This window comes from Rhodofomes roseus (genome assembly GCF_022264815.1).
Source record: "Rhodofomes roseus strain CIRM-BRFM 1785 chromosome Unknown C8Q71scaffold_1, whole genome shotgun sequence".
NCBI lineage: Eukaryota > Fungi > Basidiomycota > Agaricomycetes > Polyporales > Fomitopsidaceae > Rhodofomes > Rhodofomes roseus.
This window is the reverse complement of record NW_025952957.1, coordinates 1,064,546-1,078,480: the sequence shown is the minus strand read 5'-3', so window position 1 is coordinate 1,078,480 and position 13,935 is coordinate 1,064,546. Positions and strand designations below refer to the sequence as shown.

At 56.7% G+C, this 13,935-nt stretch overlaps 5 protein-coding genes across 5 annotated transcripts; 1 reads left to right on the top strand and 4 right to left on the bottom strand.

Annotated features, from left to right (window-relative positions):
* Positions 1-1,734: 1,734 nt before the first annotated feature.
* C8Q71DRAFT_16132 (glucose-6-P dehydrogenase) lies at positions 1,735-4,325 on the bottom strand. Its single transcript, XM_047916686.1, has 8 exons — positions 4,083-4,325; positions 3,987-4,021; positions 2,896-3,565; positions 2,760-2,836; positions 2,508-2,709; positions 2,145-2,449; positions 1,949-2,091; positions 1,735-1,871 (listed from the first exon to the last, which is right to left on the bottom strand). The coding sequence occupies exons 1-8, from the start codon at positions 4,168-4,170 to the stop codon at positions 1,796-1,798; spliced, it is 1,596 nt and encodes a 531-aa protein (XP_047784652.1). The 5' UTR covers positions 4,171-4,325; the 3' UTR covers positions 1,735-1,795.
* A 40-nt stretch (positions 4,326-4,365) lies between these two features.
* On the top strand, positions 4,366-5,116 carry C8Q71DRAFT_697123 (Fms-interacting protein-domain-containing protein; the record flags this gene model as incomplete). The annotated part of the gene is made up of 3 exons (XM_047919946.1): positions 4,366-4,661; positions 4,716-4,859; positions 4,918-5,116. The coding sequence occupies 3 exons, from the start codon at positions 4,366-4,368 to the stop codon at positions 5,114-5,116; spliced, it is 639 nt and encodes a 212-aa protein (XP_047784651.1).
* A 388-nt stretch (positions 5,117-5,504) lies between these two features.
* C8Q71DRAFT_800590 (ubiquitin-conjugating enzyme/RWD-like protein) lies at positions 5,505-6,589 on the bottom strand. The gene is made up of 7 exons (XM_047925940.1): positions 6,427-6,589; positions 6,323-6,366; positions 6,183-6,262; positions 6,007-6,121; positions 5,903-5,955; positions 5,695-5,823; positions 5,505-5,632 (listed from the first exon to the last, which is right to left on the bottom strand). The coding sequence occupies exons 1-7, from the start codon at positions 6,427-6,429 to the stop codon at positions 5,514-5,516; spliced, it is 543 nt and encodes a 180-aa protein (XP_047784650.1). The 5' UTR covers positions 6,430-6,589; the 3' UTR covers positions 5,505-5,513.
* Positions 6,590-7,056: 467 nt separating this feature from the next.
* On the bottom strand, positions 7,057-8,167 carry C8Q71DRAFT_15673 (uncharacterized protein). The gene is made up of 5 exons (XM_047916658.1): positions 7,917-8,167; positions 7,802-7,858; positions 7,655-7,715; positions 7,488-7,579; positions 7,057-7,424 (listed from the first exon to the last, which is right to left on the bottom strand). The coding sequence occupies exons 1-5, from the start codon at positions 7,966-7,968 to the stop codon at positions 7,231-7,233; spliced, it is 456 nt and encodes a 151-aa protein (XP_047784649.1). The 5' UTR covers positions 7,969-8,167; the 3' UTR covers positions 7,057-7,230.
* Positions 8,168-8,678: 511 nt separating this feature from the next.
* Positions 8,679-11,762, bottom strand: C8Q71DRAFT_852362 (uncharacterized protein; the record flags this gene model as incomplete). The annotated part of the gene is made up of 13 exons (XM_047926824.1): positions 8,679-9,016; positions 9,067-9,135; positions 9,189-9,259; positions 9,309-9,327; positions 9,379-9,443; positions 9,496-9,556; positions 9,621-9,698; positions 9,757-9,796; positions 10,452-11,113; positions 11,167-11,235; positions 11,286-11,381; positions 11,442-11,591; positions 11,645-11,762. 13 exons carry the CDS (start codon positions 11,760-11,762, stop codon positions 8,679-8,681), a joined length of 1,836 nt encoding a protein of 611 aa, XP_047784648.1.
* Between the last annotated feature and the right edge of the window lie 2,173 nt (positions 11,763-13,935).

Below are 13,935 nucleotides of genomic sequence, written 5' to 3'. Positions count from 1 at the left end.
TTGACAAATCATTCCCAACACAGTTACATAACTTCTTCCGCTGTTACAATCTCATCCCGAGAAAGCAGGACCTATAGAACTTGTGTGCTCAAATATCACAGATAGTTTTGGGAGTCACCAGCATGTTTATGCGTGCCTTATTGCCTACGGAAAGGCAACAGAATGTGGACACCCGATAAGCGCCGGAAGGACAGTATAATCTGTATCTCGATTCGTGATGGCGGTGATCCACGTGGCTACGTCGTTGAAGGCTACTACTTACCATCTCTATTCCTCAGTTTTGCTTGTGATTTGCGAGGTCTCAGATCTCAGTCGTCATACATGCACATGTGGCCTGCGTCGGATAAGGTTATGTACCCAGGACAAGAGTTCTCACTACTAACCAATAGGCGTTCACGTTCTAGACCGAGTCGAACCGTCATTCCTTTAAGTTCCAGTCACTGCGAGCATTATTTGACCAATGACTGCCAGTGCAGAACCCAGACCAGCCACGAGCCTTACGCACCCGAGTGGAAGAGTAGCCAAGAGGTTCTGATAATATCTTCTCTGGACGTTCGTTGAGACTTACGTCGCTAATGAACTAAGAGTGGTACATATTAAGTGACCTGCTCTCCTGGACTCGCGCCTCCGTGTCTCTAACCATCGCCGTCCACTCAGGGCAGTGCTTGGTGAAATCTTACTTCAACCCATCAGCTGGCGCAGGTGGTCATGTTCCGCGCATGTCGGTTGTGCATCCAGCATGGACGGGGGCCCGAGGCTGCAGATAGTACCGGCAACATGGTGTACCGAGGTTGGAAGTCGCCGTCCATCTCTCGGTGAGGCAGCAGCGCTCTCGTCTGTGGAATCTGGTATTTGCTGATCACGTATTGCCCTTTGCAGCAGCACCACGAACCACGGTGACGTCCGATAGAGGCGCGCATTCAATGCGCTTCTCGCCAGCGTGTACGCGGGCTCACCAGAACGATGAAATACGCGTATTTCAATTTCCAGAACCAGGAAATCCATGGCTGAGAGTTCAACGGGTGCTGCTGCGCGTTTGCATTGCCAGTTCAATGGAACTGCCTTTGAACGCTACCCGGAGTGCGTCGATGCTCTGCCGCCTGGCATGCTGGTAACTTGAGTCAAGTCGTTGCATTTGTGGACTGGCTCTCCATATGTGTTTCTGCGTACCCGTCGTCGCAATATCAATGTGATGAGACTCGCGTTATATGCCCGAACTCATTCATCTCACATGGGAATGTGGTCTGAACCTGACTATCATCACTCGAGCGCCGATACCTGGGCCCCTGGCCGTGGCGGGTACGATACCCGTCGCGGTTTGTCTGTGAACATCAATCACTGGCAGGTATACTTCATCCAACTTCGGATCGTTCGTGGTCATCGCTATGCTTCGGTCCGTCACACATGCATACGTGCCAACGGGACCTTAGATCTCTGCCATTCGGAGTCGCTGTTAGCGTGACTATAGCCCAGTCTCCGAGTCACAAAATTTTACTCTTCATATACTACGGCTTAGCGGATGACGAAAAGGCAAATGCATACAGGCCGTTCCACGCGGATTCCATAGTACTGCTCGGACCTGTCACAAAAAGCATGCGCTCCATAGCTGCAGTTGACCAACATACATCTCTCCATTGCATTGAATTCACGTTCGATACACAGCACGTCTCATAATTCTAAGGAGAACACTTGCATCGCAGTTCGCTTCCATCCTACACTACTCCGCACAACAGGGGGATACTTGCACTTGTAATACATATCCTTGACTATGTTCTTCCCGTTCAGCGTCCCTCACTCACGCAACGACGCAGCACACGCGCCGCACTGCGTTTATAGTGACGCGAGATTCGTGACCGGCCACTCGCTGGGGACGATTAGGAAAAGTAACAAGAAGGTGGGGTCAGGTTAGGCTGAGCACTTGGCGAGGGTTTAAGGAGGCGAGACTCACTATTCCGCGACGGTGCGCTTGTAGCCGTACTTGGAGATGAACGGGTCGAGCTCCTTGGGACCCCGCGAGCCGTAGGGGTAGGCGACGGGCTTGGGCGGGGCACCGCTCCGCCCGTCGATCCAGTGCAGGATGGGCGTGAAGATCTATTAGCTGCATGTAAGCTTCAGAGCTCTGCGATTACAATTGCTCCACTCGCCTTCCAAGCAACGTCTAGTTCATCGTCGCGGACGAAGTTCGAGTGGTCGCCCTTGAGCGCGTCGAGGATGAGCGACTCGTACGCCTCGGGGATCTTCGCGTCCAGGAAGCGGCGCTTGTACGTGAGGTCCATCTCCGTCGGAATCGCACGCGTGTGCAGGCCGGGCGTCTTCGTGTTGAGCTTGAGGTAGACCGCCTCGGAGGGCTGGATGCGGATGACGAGCTCGTTACGCGAGATGTCCTTGAAGATACCCTGCGTAACGTCCTTAAACTGTATCCGGACCTCGACCTTCGCTTCGTTGAGGGCTACGAGTCAAATGAGAATCTGCTACTCGCGTCCTCAACTCAGAAGGAATCCACGCACCCTTTCCGGCCTTCAGGATGAACGGAACGCCCTCCCAGCGGGGGTTGTGGATCCAGAGGGTCGTCGCCGCGTAGGTGGGGCACACCGAGTTGTGCGGGACGGTGTCGTCATCGAGGTAGCCGGGCTTGCCGTTCGCAGCGACGTACTGGCCGAGCAGCGTGTCGCTGCGCTCGATGGGCGGGATGCAGCGGAGGACCTTGACCTGTGCCGGCGAGTGAGCAGCGTGAGAGAGGAGCAAGACACGCTCCGCACCTTCTCATCACGGATGTCCTCTGCTGCGAACGACACAGGACGCTCCATCGTGAGGATGCTCAGCACCTGCAGCAAGTCTGTTGCGGAAGCCAATCAGGGAACAGCGTACATCAGAGTAAGCGGGCATGACACATACGGTTCTGGAGGATGTCACGAATGATACCGAACTCATCGAAGTAACCGCCACGGCCTTCAGTACCGAAGGGCTCCTTGAAGGTGATCTGGACGTTGCTGATCGAGTGCTTGTCCCAGAACGAGCTGAAGGCGATGTTCGCAAAACGGAGCACGAGCAAGTTCTTGGTCATCTCCTTGCCGAGGTAGTGGTCAATCCGGAACGTCTCGTCCTCAGTCCAGTGCTGCTTCAGCGAGCCGAGGAGCACTCGGGAGGAGTCGAGATCCTTTCCAAACGGCTTCTCGACGATCATGCGGCACTTGCCCACATCGGGCGTCACATAGCACTGTTCCTTCAGGTGCTGTGCGACCGGGATGAAGACACTCGGCGGGAGAGCGAGGTAGAAAAGCCGGTGACGCTCCTTGCTCTGGTAGCCCGACTCGATCTTCTCAAGGGTTTTGTTGAGGTTCCCGAAGGACGGAGAATCCTCGTAGCCACCGGAGATGTACGAGGACAACCTCTTGAACTCTTCGAGCTTCGAAGCCGCTTCCGCATCGCCCTCGTGGACCTTGATGTACGAGGTGATACGCTTGTGGTACTCAGCATCGTCCATCTTCGTCCGCGCATAGCCCACGATGTGGACACCACGGGGCAGGAAGCCATTCTTGTAAAGCCCGAACAAGGCGGGATATGTCTGGGCGACAAAAATACGTAGTTAGCACGAGTTTGTTGACGCAGTGGGCCCCACCGGAAGTCCGTATGACGGTAGATGAGAAACTGCAGATGGATAAGGCGGGAATATCTCATCGGCGAGACCTCGGGCGCTCCTGAGCGTGCCAAAAGCATTCCCGCAGCGTCCCGGTGGATGGTAAAGACTGTCCACGGTCAAGGGAGAGGGGAACACACTGTTCAACGAGGGGGGACGGGCGACCCCAGCAGCCGAACAATGCATGAGCGGAAATGATCTTGTGCTCAGCTGACATGCTCTCAGGACGTAAGACGCGTCGGGGGTCTCCCGAAGGCCCACGTCTCCCTTCGCTGCTGCGCCCGTCGATCGCCATCGCGGAGTGCACAGGCTCGAGGGCAGCCCAGGGCAGGCGGGGATGATCGCTCACTTTCTTCTTTGCGAGATCTCCAGATGCACCCAAGACTGCGGAGGAATAACACGGTCAGTCGAAGCCAGAACGCGCGCGCGATCAGCAGCATCGTACCGATGATAATGGTGTTGTCCTTGAGCTCCTCGTGAGAGGACTCCATGGAGGGGATGGTCCCCGACATTGCGCGCGGGCGGGTGCTCATAGTATCTGGAGGGGGCTGGGGGTGAGGATGATGGTGAGGAGAAAGAGAAAGCAGCAGCGGGCGGTGAGAGTCGTTCGGAGACTGGCGCCTGCTGAACGAGCAGCCTCTATCGGCCACTGCGTAATCGTGACGGTGCTCCCTCCGCGCGAGAACAGATCCCGTGCCCGGCCCGGCCTCCCCTCCTCCTCCCCCTCCATGTCCAGCGACCTCCAGCACCGTCCCCCCGTCCCCGACCCCGTCGTCGACTCCCTCCGCGACCTCGTCGACCCCGCGCAGCTCGCACACGACCCCGGCGCCGTCCACATCCGTGCTGGCGCCCTCTTCGCCCGCCTCAAGGCCCTCAATCGTGCTGCCAATGGCGCGACCCGCGTGCAGAAGCAGACCACCGCCGACGCCCGGCAGCAGATGGACCACACATATCTTGGCCTGCAGAATCTGCTGTATGAGAAGCGGCACCTAGAGCGAGAGATTGAGAAGTGCCGTCAGTTCGCGTGAGTCTTATATGCGTTTCACCTCTCGTGCGATCTAACACCGGCGCGTGGCAGCTCGGTCTACCAGGACATCCCTGTACATTCTCTGGAAGAATTCGTTGAGCTTGCGCCGGAAGAGGCAAAGTCCGAAGTTGTACTGTCGGACGAACATCAATTGATGCTGAACCGGCTCAGCTTCGAACTTGCTGAACGCCAGAGGTATGTTTTCTGCTTCGTCCGCTCGGCCGCATTGTTAAATTGAGCGCCGCGCCACAAGATTGGACCAGACAAAAAAAGAGCTTGCAAAGCAGAAGGAAGAGTTGCTCAAGCAGAGCAAAGCCAAGCTCGCCACAATGGACAGCGTAAAAGCACAGATCGACTCTCTTATCAAGGTCAGTGAGATTGCAACCCTTCGCCTCAGCTCCTTTCGCTCATGTTCACTCCTAGACTGCAACCGAGGTGCAAAAGAGAGTTAGCGAGCTGGCCGAGCCTCTCGGGCCATCCGACTCCCCGATGGCAGTGTCATGAACGAACGTGCCTGCCATACCGACGCACCATGTGGGCCGTACTACTCCATCCGCCGCCGAAGCATTCATCACCCAGCCAGTGTGGCCACCACGCATTACGAGACGGGCCACGATGCCCGTATGTCGAGTCCGGGATACCACACGTATGGAATAGGTCCGACGATCGAGGGGTACGTACAGGGGGGGTTACAGACAGGCTATGTGACAGGAGGAGAGCAGAGGATATAGTGGTCGTAGGAGTACAAGCAGGAATGGGACGGGGCGTGAATGCGATATACAATGTAGACAGGACAATCCAGAGGTGGCGAGGCGGAAAGGCGTGAGCGTGAATAAACAACGGAACGGATCATGCATCATCTTCGCTGATACTGCCGATGTCGCTCATCTCCGCATCCTCATCCTCGTCTTCATCCTTGCCCGCGGCGGCGTCTGCTGCCTCCTTGGTAGCGAAACGTGACACATACTCTAAGGCCACAAGATACATGTCAAGGGTCTGAGTAGCAAATAGGGATGAGAGTATGACATACCCTTCACCTTCGCGTCATACTCCTTTGGATGACGCATGAGCAGCGCGGCAGCCTCACCGTTCAAGGGATCGTTCGGGTTTGGGTACCGGAGGAGCTGGGGAAGAAACACCTCGAAGATGTTGATCATGTCTATCAAAGATAGAACACAATACGTCAGCGACCTTCCCAAGCGGAGGCATGAATGCATGAGATCACGACGGGGGCTCACCGAACATGGGAGACCATGTCTGGTTGATCACGTCGAGACACACGGAGCCACTCCTGTGAGTCATCTAGTCAGATCCTTTGCGGTTCAGTTGGATGGGAACTTACAGTTCGTCAATATTAGGGTGAAATATCTTGTTCATGAAGCCAATACTGGGCGACTTGAACGGGTACTGATCTGGGAGCTCGACATGGATCTTCCAGACGCCGCCCGCAAAAGGAGCTATCACAATCGAGTGTATATCAGTCACTGACAATGCAGGATATTTAGGGAGGGTGCGCACTTTCTGCAGGCCCGTAGAAGCGAACATAGAACTCCTGCATGCTGTCGTTCACGAGGTTCACCTCATAGTCGGACATCAGCCTAGCCAATGACCGCCTCAGCCTGCATTATCCCGCATGCAAATAGTAAGTCTTCACACACAGTCTCATGACATCAGTCTCGATGCGACGCTTGCTTGGGGCACTGTAGAGAACGGCACCGGGTGTCAGTACACGCCCATAGCACAGGTCTACGCGGGTACTCATCATGGTGGGCTCGGTCGAGATAGCAGAACGGCGAGAGAAATGGCAATGCGAATGTGCACGAGAGCGGCAACCGAGGACAGCAGGCAAGAGAAGGCGTGAGGCGCGAGAGGGCGGTCAGCGAGCACGCTTACTCCGGGGAGGGACAAGGATGAGCAGGGGCGCTGCAGCAGGAGGTCGGCGGTCGATCGCTTTCGGTATCACGCCGCGCGCCTCTGCGCCCGCACTCCGGCCCGCGGTGGTCTCCGGCGGTCCCAGCGCGGTCTCGCAGGTCCCGCATCTGGCGATCTCGTTCTGCGCAACCCTGTTTCACTCTGCGTGCTCGCGCTCGTCGCTCTCGACCGCTTGCATGGTTGCTCCTTCCCCCAGCTCTGGTCTGGGCCCGCACCAGGGCGGTTGTCATCGATGCGGTACGACTCGGATGCTGGTAACGTCGCGCTTGCTATTCCCAACTTGGTGAAGATTTCCCGGGACATCTCAGCGAACCACCGTAACTGTGTTTGTTACTCTCGATGTATTTCCTATTTCCCTCGCGACGATCTCCGCTGCGGCTGGGATATTGCTTAGAAGAGGATCTGCGCGGTGCTAGGCATAACCTAGAAGAAATGTGAAGCGGGGACTACAACTGATACAGCCGATGTCTTTCAGCGGCGATCCTTGCACGGGCTTCTCGTCACTACCAGGGCTCAGAAAGGGTATGTTCCTACAAACGTGTGTAAAGTGTACAAGACTCAACGACCAGATGGCCCCTAGAAGACCATAAATACGACATGGCCCTCAATCGCCGGCAAAACAGAGGGCTCGTCTTCAATACCACGAATACTCTTCGACTACGCAATACCAGGAATCGTCCCTACAGCCATAGCTCCGCGTACTGGTGAACCCTGGTTCCCTTCTTCCGGACACGGCGCTTGCTCTCCTAGACTGAGTCGTACTGGGCACCGGCGCGAGTTCCCCGTGTCCTGGCTGTGCGGTGAACGCTCTCCACGCCACGAGAACAGCTAGTCGCCCAGCTCCCGTTAGCGGGCCTGCGTCCGTCGAATCGTGGAGGATAGCGCACTGACCTAGCCAGAAGAACCCGAATGCGGCGATGAGGATAACCTCCTCCTGCGTTTGCGAGAGGAACTGCCCGTTCCTGCGGTGGTGCATCACGACACTGGCCAGCCACCCAATCGTGGTTGCCCGGTGAGCATCAATCAATGCAGTACGGACTTTGAGCGGGTGGACTTACAGGATGGACAGCGACGCCAGCGCCAGCATAGCCACCGAGCTCTGCAAGAGGTTGTAGGTGTCTAAAATCGACATATCGGGACGTAGGGCCCGCAAACGTCGCTTTAGCTAGGGACGTCATGGTCTCATCGGAGGACGGTGCTCTTACGCATAGTATGCGGGATCATTCCGGTCAAGAAGTGCGCTGCGAAGGCGGCCAGTGCGGCTGCGAGACGAGGTCTTAGCGATCTCTGTCTTGCCGCAGATCGATGGAGCGGACACACCTGAGGTTACTGACCGCACCGTCCGGTCCCTGAACAGAGGTGTCGCCGACATCGTCGCTGAACAGATAGGTTGGCTACAGACTACGAGCCTGAGATACAAGCTGCTGTGGTCGAAGGGCGATAGCACTGGAGATACACGTCCCCCTCCTCTTCACCTACCATCCTTTGGATGGTCGAGCATGCCTCTTCCGCCCGCTGTACTCGCGTCCGAGCTAGAGCCAATTCCACACCTCGTGCATACCATGCCCTCCGGGCAACATTGCTGTCAGATCTTGATACATGTGTATTCCGGGCGCATTAGTCGTAAATACATTCAGCGATCGCATGTTACACAGGCTTATACATCCGCAGCGCGTGAGTCCGCTTCCGCCCCTCCTTTGTATGATCCACGTTATTCTCCCGTTTCCAGCCCATCATCGGGTGTCCTATCAGTACGTTCCTCGCCGTGGTTCGAGGCCTCCAGCGTGTCGGCGGACACACAGGCCCGCAGCCATTTTCGTTCGACCTTCCATTTCCGTCCCGATCAATGGGGTTCTTCAGCCGTTTCCCCGCACTTCGCTTCGATCTCGATACGCTTCTTCCCACATGCGCACGTTGTAGCCGCAATTTGGGCGCGGAAATAATTACTGCATTACAACCCCACGACGAAACCAAGGTGGAATTCGAAACGGCGCGCCGTGAGTCAGTCAACTCTATCTCTATCGAATGAAAGGGGACTGCAGCTCAGCGGAGGCTGTGCTAGAAGCAGCGTAGAAAGCGAATTTAGGGGACAGAGCTCACCGAGCCAGGGACCTGCGTGATCGTCGGTGCACCGCCCCCCGGGCCTGGCTGGATGACGACCGAGTGTCCGGGTGCCTGCTGGATAACGTAGCCACCGTTCATCGCGCCGGGTTGGTATGGCACGCCCGCGGTGGGGTACATTCCCATCGGGTACTGCCCGCCGTTCATCATTTGCCCACCATTCATCTGCCCACCGTACGGCCAACCGGGAAGTTCCCCGAACCAGGGCAGCTCGAAGATGGGGGCGGCCCACGCGTATTGGTAGCCAAAGGCGCGGGCGCGCGATGTCAGGGAGATGAGGACCCAAAGGAAGATGGCAACTGCGAGGTGTGAGTTGAGTTGAGACCGTGAAGTCAGTCGTAGCACGCACAGAGGCAGAATATCATCCATGAGAAGGCCTCGATGACCTTCATTTCGTAGCACCACGATCTCGTGGAGACTGCCAACAACTTTAGTGACTGTGTACCGTGAAACGCAGGCAATGTCACCCACCAGTCCCGCTCTTGGTTGCGGACCGCGCACTACTGTTGATAGCGTCGCATTGCGTGTTTCCGACCATGTCTCTGTACAGAAATGAGTCCCGGTCGCCCTGAGTGAAACGGATATGCATACGCGGACCACGCTCCCATAGCTACAAAGATTTGGTCAATCGCAGCCAGCAACCGCATCAAGAGAGGCTCACCTAGCCACATAACACCTAGTACAAAGAGTACAACAGCCTCAGTCCGCGGCGCAGACCATGATAATCTACACCATTAGGTCAGGCCATCTATCCTCGATGATATACGAACCCACTCACGTTATTAGAAATACAAGAATCGTTAGTGAGGGCGTGACGATCGAGTAGATGCCGAAGTCATCTGGGGTAGTTAAGAGGTCCTCTCAGTTTCCCCCATCCGGGACAAAGGCGGGGATGATGCATACGTTGGATGTTAGGCAAGAATATGCTTCCGAGGTAGGCTGAGATTCCGAGTACGGTTGCAGAGAGCAGGAGGATCGTAACTTAAGGTGGTACTGTCAAGACTTCCGTCGTCGAGGGTAGTAAGAAAGAGATATTCACTGAAGCCGTAAAGGCGCATCTCCTTGAAGAGTTGCGTCATCTATCGAAGACACGAGAATTAGCCGTCGTCTGTCGGCACGATGGCTCGCGCCGAGCGGAAAGAAAGAGAACGCACGATGGTTAGGATGTGTTCGCAGGGCAGATGAGAGCACTGTATGAAAGAGACGCGTGCGCAGAGCAGCGGAGGGGCGGAGAAGGCGTGTGGGTCGTGCAGTCGTACAAATAGGCGTGGTCGAGCTCAGAAGCAGAGGCCCAATTCGAACATCGAGCAGACGCGCTCAAGGCGTTCGGCGTCATTGCCTCTGTCGCGTGTCACATGACCTCATACCGCGACCACGCCCCGAACGCGTGCCTCGACCAACGTAACCCTCGTATGCCCGTGGGGCCCGTGCACCCGTCCGACAAACCCTCGAGGTTCCGACCAAGCCGAGGCCGACATGCTGCGCTGCAATCAGTCTGCTGATGTTCACCGCCCCCGTCCCGCCTGGAAGTTCCTATAACCAAAATAATTCTTCGTATATCCTATCGGTGTTGTACAATCGTAGTGCTGCTACACGTAACCCTTAATACACCCGTAAATACATGAGGCATGACTCCCAATGCCTCTCTAAGGTCGTGAATAGTCATATCATCGCACATCACCGCCTGGGCGATGCGTCTCTCCGGTAGTTGTCCCGCGGCCGTGTTTCCCGCACATGCGCCTGCTCAGGCGCCTTGTGCGGCAGCCAGTATACATACGTGGGTGCTTCGTTACGTGTCGGCTCGTTGACTGCTGTCTGCGGCAGCCGGCGGCTCTGCGAGTCTTGCCGCCGTGGCTGCGACCGCGTCGAGTCCTGCCGGTATGGATGGTTCCGATCGCGCTGCGAGTCCTGTCGGTTGACGTGCGTCCGCTGCGAATCCTGGCGGTTGACGTGGGTGCGCTGCGAGTCCTGGCGATTAACCTGCGTGCGCTGGGAATCCGAGCGGGACGGCCGCCCGCGCTCGCGCTGGGAATCGTGTCGGGCGACCTGGCTGCGCGAGGAATCTTGGCGGTTGACCGTCGTGCGGCCCGTGTCTTGCGTGCGCGTGGTGTCATTGCGGTACGCAAGCGGGCGGATGTAATCGACGATGCGCCAAGACTCGGGACGCTCAGTCTTGGACGCCTTCGAGCGCTGTGAGTCCTTGCGCTGTTTCTCGTCCAGGGCAGGTCTTGACCGTGAGCGCGAGCGCTGCGTGACAGGCGCTGGGAGCTTGCCAGCCTTCTTGCCTCCCTGGCCAAACCAGGTGAAGGCAGTCACAGGGACGATCCAGACATAGCGCTCGCCGCGGCGGTGGTGCCGCAGAGCAAGGACCAATAAGAATATAGAGAAGCCCAAAACTGAACAATTGTCAGTAGCGCGTTCTCACCATGTCGCGGCAGAAGGCACGTACTAAGAATAAGGTTGAAGAATGAAAACGCTTCCAATACGCGATATTGCGCTTGGTAGATCTCCGTGTTGACTATGAGCCGGGTGAGCGTGGAATGCATGCGGAAAACGTGGGATACGCACAGCTAGAGAGGCTTACGACGTCGCTAGAATCAGCCGAGGAGTAACATTCGACATCGGCGTCCTCCGCATCGGAGGAAGCGATGAATGCAGAGAGCGCTTTACGCGACATGCAACGTCAGTCTAAGGCCTCTGAGCTCAACAGCAGACTGTACTCACCAAGCCAAAGTACTCCTGCGAGCCCCAAACATCCTAGCTCGATTCTTGTCGAGATAGGATTCCGCTCCCTCCAGAGACCGAACCCGAGTAGTGCCAATATGATGAGCACACTCACGCAGCAAACGAAGATAGCGAACGGAACGAAATGAGCTAAGCGGAAGTCAGGTCTATGCTTGGCGGCAGACACGAGAGAGAGCACGTACTGAGATCCGATGATACCAATATACTCTCGAAATGCGCTGCAATTGCCAAGCAGATTATCGTCCACACCAGGACTGCGCCGTAGACGCAGAACCTGATGATGTTGAACACCGAAGGCATGCGGGGAAAGAAACGAGTGATAGCAAGGAGTGGCCGCTTAGTGAGACGAGATTGTGACTGGGCTCGGGGCCCTCCCTGCTGCTTGGTATTTGAGGACTTCATCATGTCAAAGGGGACGTGCGGAGTCAAAGCGATGGGTTAATGCAACGAGGCTGCGTGGCGCAGCTTTGTCGTGCGGATGCGTCGCTTGAGCCGCGTTCCCGGATTTCCGTTCGTGCGTCCTCGTCAAAGCAAGAGACCTGAGCTGGGGACCCAGCTGAGGTCTGAGTGTGGTCCGGGTGGTGGGAGAGGAGGGACGAGAGATCGCCCGGGCGGTCGGAGGGTTTATACACACCGCTCCGGAGCGTGAAATTTTCGGGGCGACCATGGTTGCCTGGCCACGAGCCCCAGGTGGGCTGGGATTCTTTGCTGATGGGGCCCGAGCGGGTGCGAGATTGGAAACGCGCAGATGCCTCGAGGCAGAAACAGATTGCCTTTGCTGCCCGAACAGGAAGCGCCTGCCGTTCCGGGCTGTTTGGCCACCCGTACGCGCCTTTGTTTGGCCACCAGCCGCCTGCGCTGATTGGCCACCCCGCAGGCGCCGGCGGGGACAACATTGATCCTCTCGATAACCTTCGATCTAGTTCCGCTCCTCCCACCGCCACCAGGCCCCGCAGCACGGGCAGCCTGCGCGCACAGGCCTACGTTGGGCCTACGCGTCCTCAGCAGAACCTGCCCTTGACGCGTACGAAATACCAGACAGCGCCTCCTATCGTCCGCCTGATGGCCCGGCGCCTTCAGTACACGTTGTCCGCGAGAAATGTCGAGCGAACTGCTTCTACCATACCGGCCACCTGCCCGGGGCCTCACACGCGGCCGGACAGCTTCCCTCGACAGACTCTTGCGGCACAGCACCCACGCCCGGTCAACGTTCCAGGGCCGCGCAGCCCGAAGCATGGCCAGTCCGTGATCGACTGACCTGAACGGGCTGCCCGCTTCGCCGCCTCGGCGCTCGGCCTGCGTCTACTTGACCCCGCGTTAGCATGTGTCGTTCGCGAAGCCTGGGGAAGGGGATCACGCGTACGTCTGTTCCAGCCTATCGATTCGTATTGGTCGTTCCGCCGACCAGAAGGGACTCAGAAGGGTTGACAGTGGGCGAGGTGGACAGGCTTCGATCACGTCGCTGTCCTCGACTCACTTCCGCCATGGTCTCAGGGCATTTGACGGCGTGTTTGTCAATCAAGAATGACGCTGCTTTTCGCACAGGAACGCGTAATGCTGCGTCCGTCGACTCAACCAGCGTCGTGCATACCCATCTGCCCAGCCGTCGTCATCGACTGCTCATCGTCGCATGTTGCACAGTGGACTGAAGTCCGTGCAGAGTGGCTGCTAGCGTGGCTCATGCATATATGTCAGCATCTGTGCCCGAACGAATTTGGGTTTCCCAGGTACGAACCTCAAACAAAGTATCCACGTCCAATGTGCTCCGCTTCATTTCTGCCAGTCTCGCCCGCATCTAAGGCAAGAAGCTCTCACGCGTGCGCCTGTGTCGGTATATTCTAGCGCGACGTTTGTGGCCCGTGCCATCCGGTAAGTTTTCTCATTCCTTCATAACTTCGAGGAATGTAACCATCACTGTAGGTTGCGGCGGATGAAGAAAGTAAGCCGGTGTATCACATCAATCATGGATGTGTACACACCCATCGATACACTCTACCTCAGTCCAATCCATACAGGAACCCCGGAGGATGCGCGGCTGGAGTTCTAGGCCAATTCAAGGATAAGCGGTGAAGGTCAAGAACACATGTTCCGCGACGAGAACTGTGGGTCAGATGAACTCATCTAACAACAGAGTTATGCGATAGAGTGAGTCTGTCTCGGTGAGTCTGAACTGGCTGAGCAGTCAAGAATCATAATAATCACAATCAGGAGAGTCGAACTCGATGGACACAACACTGAACGCCGACTGAAGTCAAAGTGAACACAGAAGACAAGTGGTACACCGCTCCAAGGATGAAGCAGTACGTACCTATCCTCAATGCACGCCATGTACCCTTTGAAGCTGCTGCGTTGAAAGCAGGATTCCAGAAGAATGTGCTGAGGATGTGCATGTAGAGCTCTTCTCGGCTTACGCGTTCGATGGTGCGCGTGTCCATGCATTCTGTGAAGAGGACACCCGTGCGTCCATCCATTA

What these genes read in the sequence shown, in the direction of transcription:
- C8Q71DRAFT_16132 (XM_047916686.1), bottom strand. Translation starts at nt 4,170, where the DNA reads ATGAGCACCCGCCCGCGCGCAATGTCGGGGACCATCCCCTCCATGGAG. An exon ending in AACTAGACGTTGCTTGGAAG is followed by an intron (nt 2,092 to 2,144) that starts GCGAGTGGAGCA and finishes TGCAGCTAATAG; the next exon opens with ATCTTCACGCCCATCCTGCA. An exon ending in AAGCGCACCGTCGCGGAATA is followed by an intron (nt 1,872 to 1,948) that starts GTGAGTCTCGCC and finishes TTTTCCTAATCG; the next exon opens with TCCCCAGCGAGTGGCCGGTC.
- C8Q71DRAFT_800590 (XM_047925940.1), bottom strand. An exon ending in GAGACTGATGTCATGAGACT is followed by an intron (nt 6,263 to 6,322) that starts GTGTGTGAAGAC and finishes GTCATTGGCTAG; the next exon opens with GCTGATGTCCGACTATGAGG. An exon ending in CTTCTACGGGCCTGCAGAAA is followed by an intron (nt 6,122 to 6,182) that starts GTGCGCACCCTC and finishes CGATTGTGATAG; the next exon opens with CTCCTTTTGCGGGCGGCGTC.
- C8Q71DRAFT_15673 (XM_047916658.1), bottom strand. Translation starts at nt 7,968, where the DNA reads ATGTCGGCGACACCTCTGTTCAGGGACCGGACGGTGCGGTCAGTAACC. An exon ending in AATGATCCCGCATACTATGC is followed by an intron (nt 7,716 to 7,801) that starts GTAAGAGCACCG and finishes TGTCGATTTTAG; the next exon opens with ACACCTACAACCTCTTGCAG. An exon ending in ATTCGGGTTCTTCTGGCTAG is followed by an intron (nt 7,425 to 7,487) that starts GTCAGTGCGCTA and finishes CTGGGCGACTAG; the next exon opens with CTGTTCTCGTGGCGTGGAGA.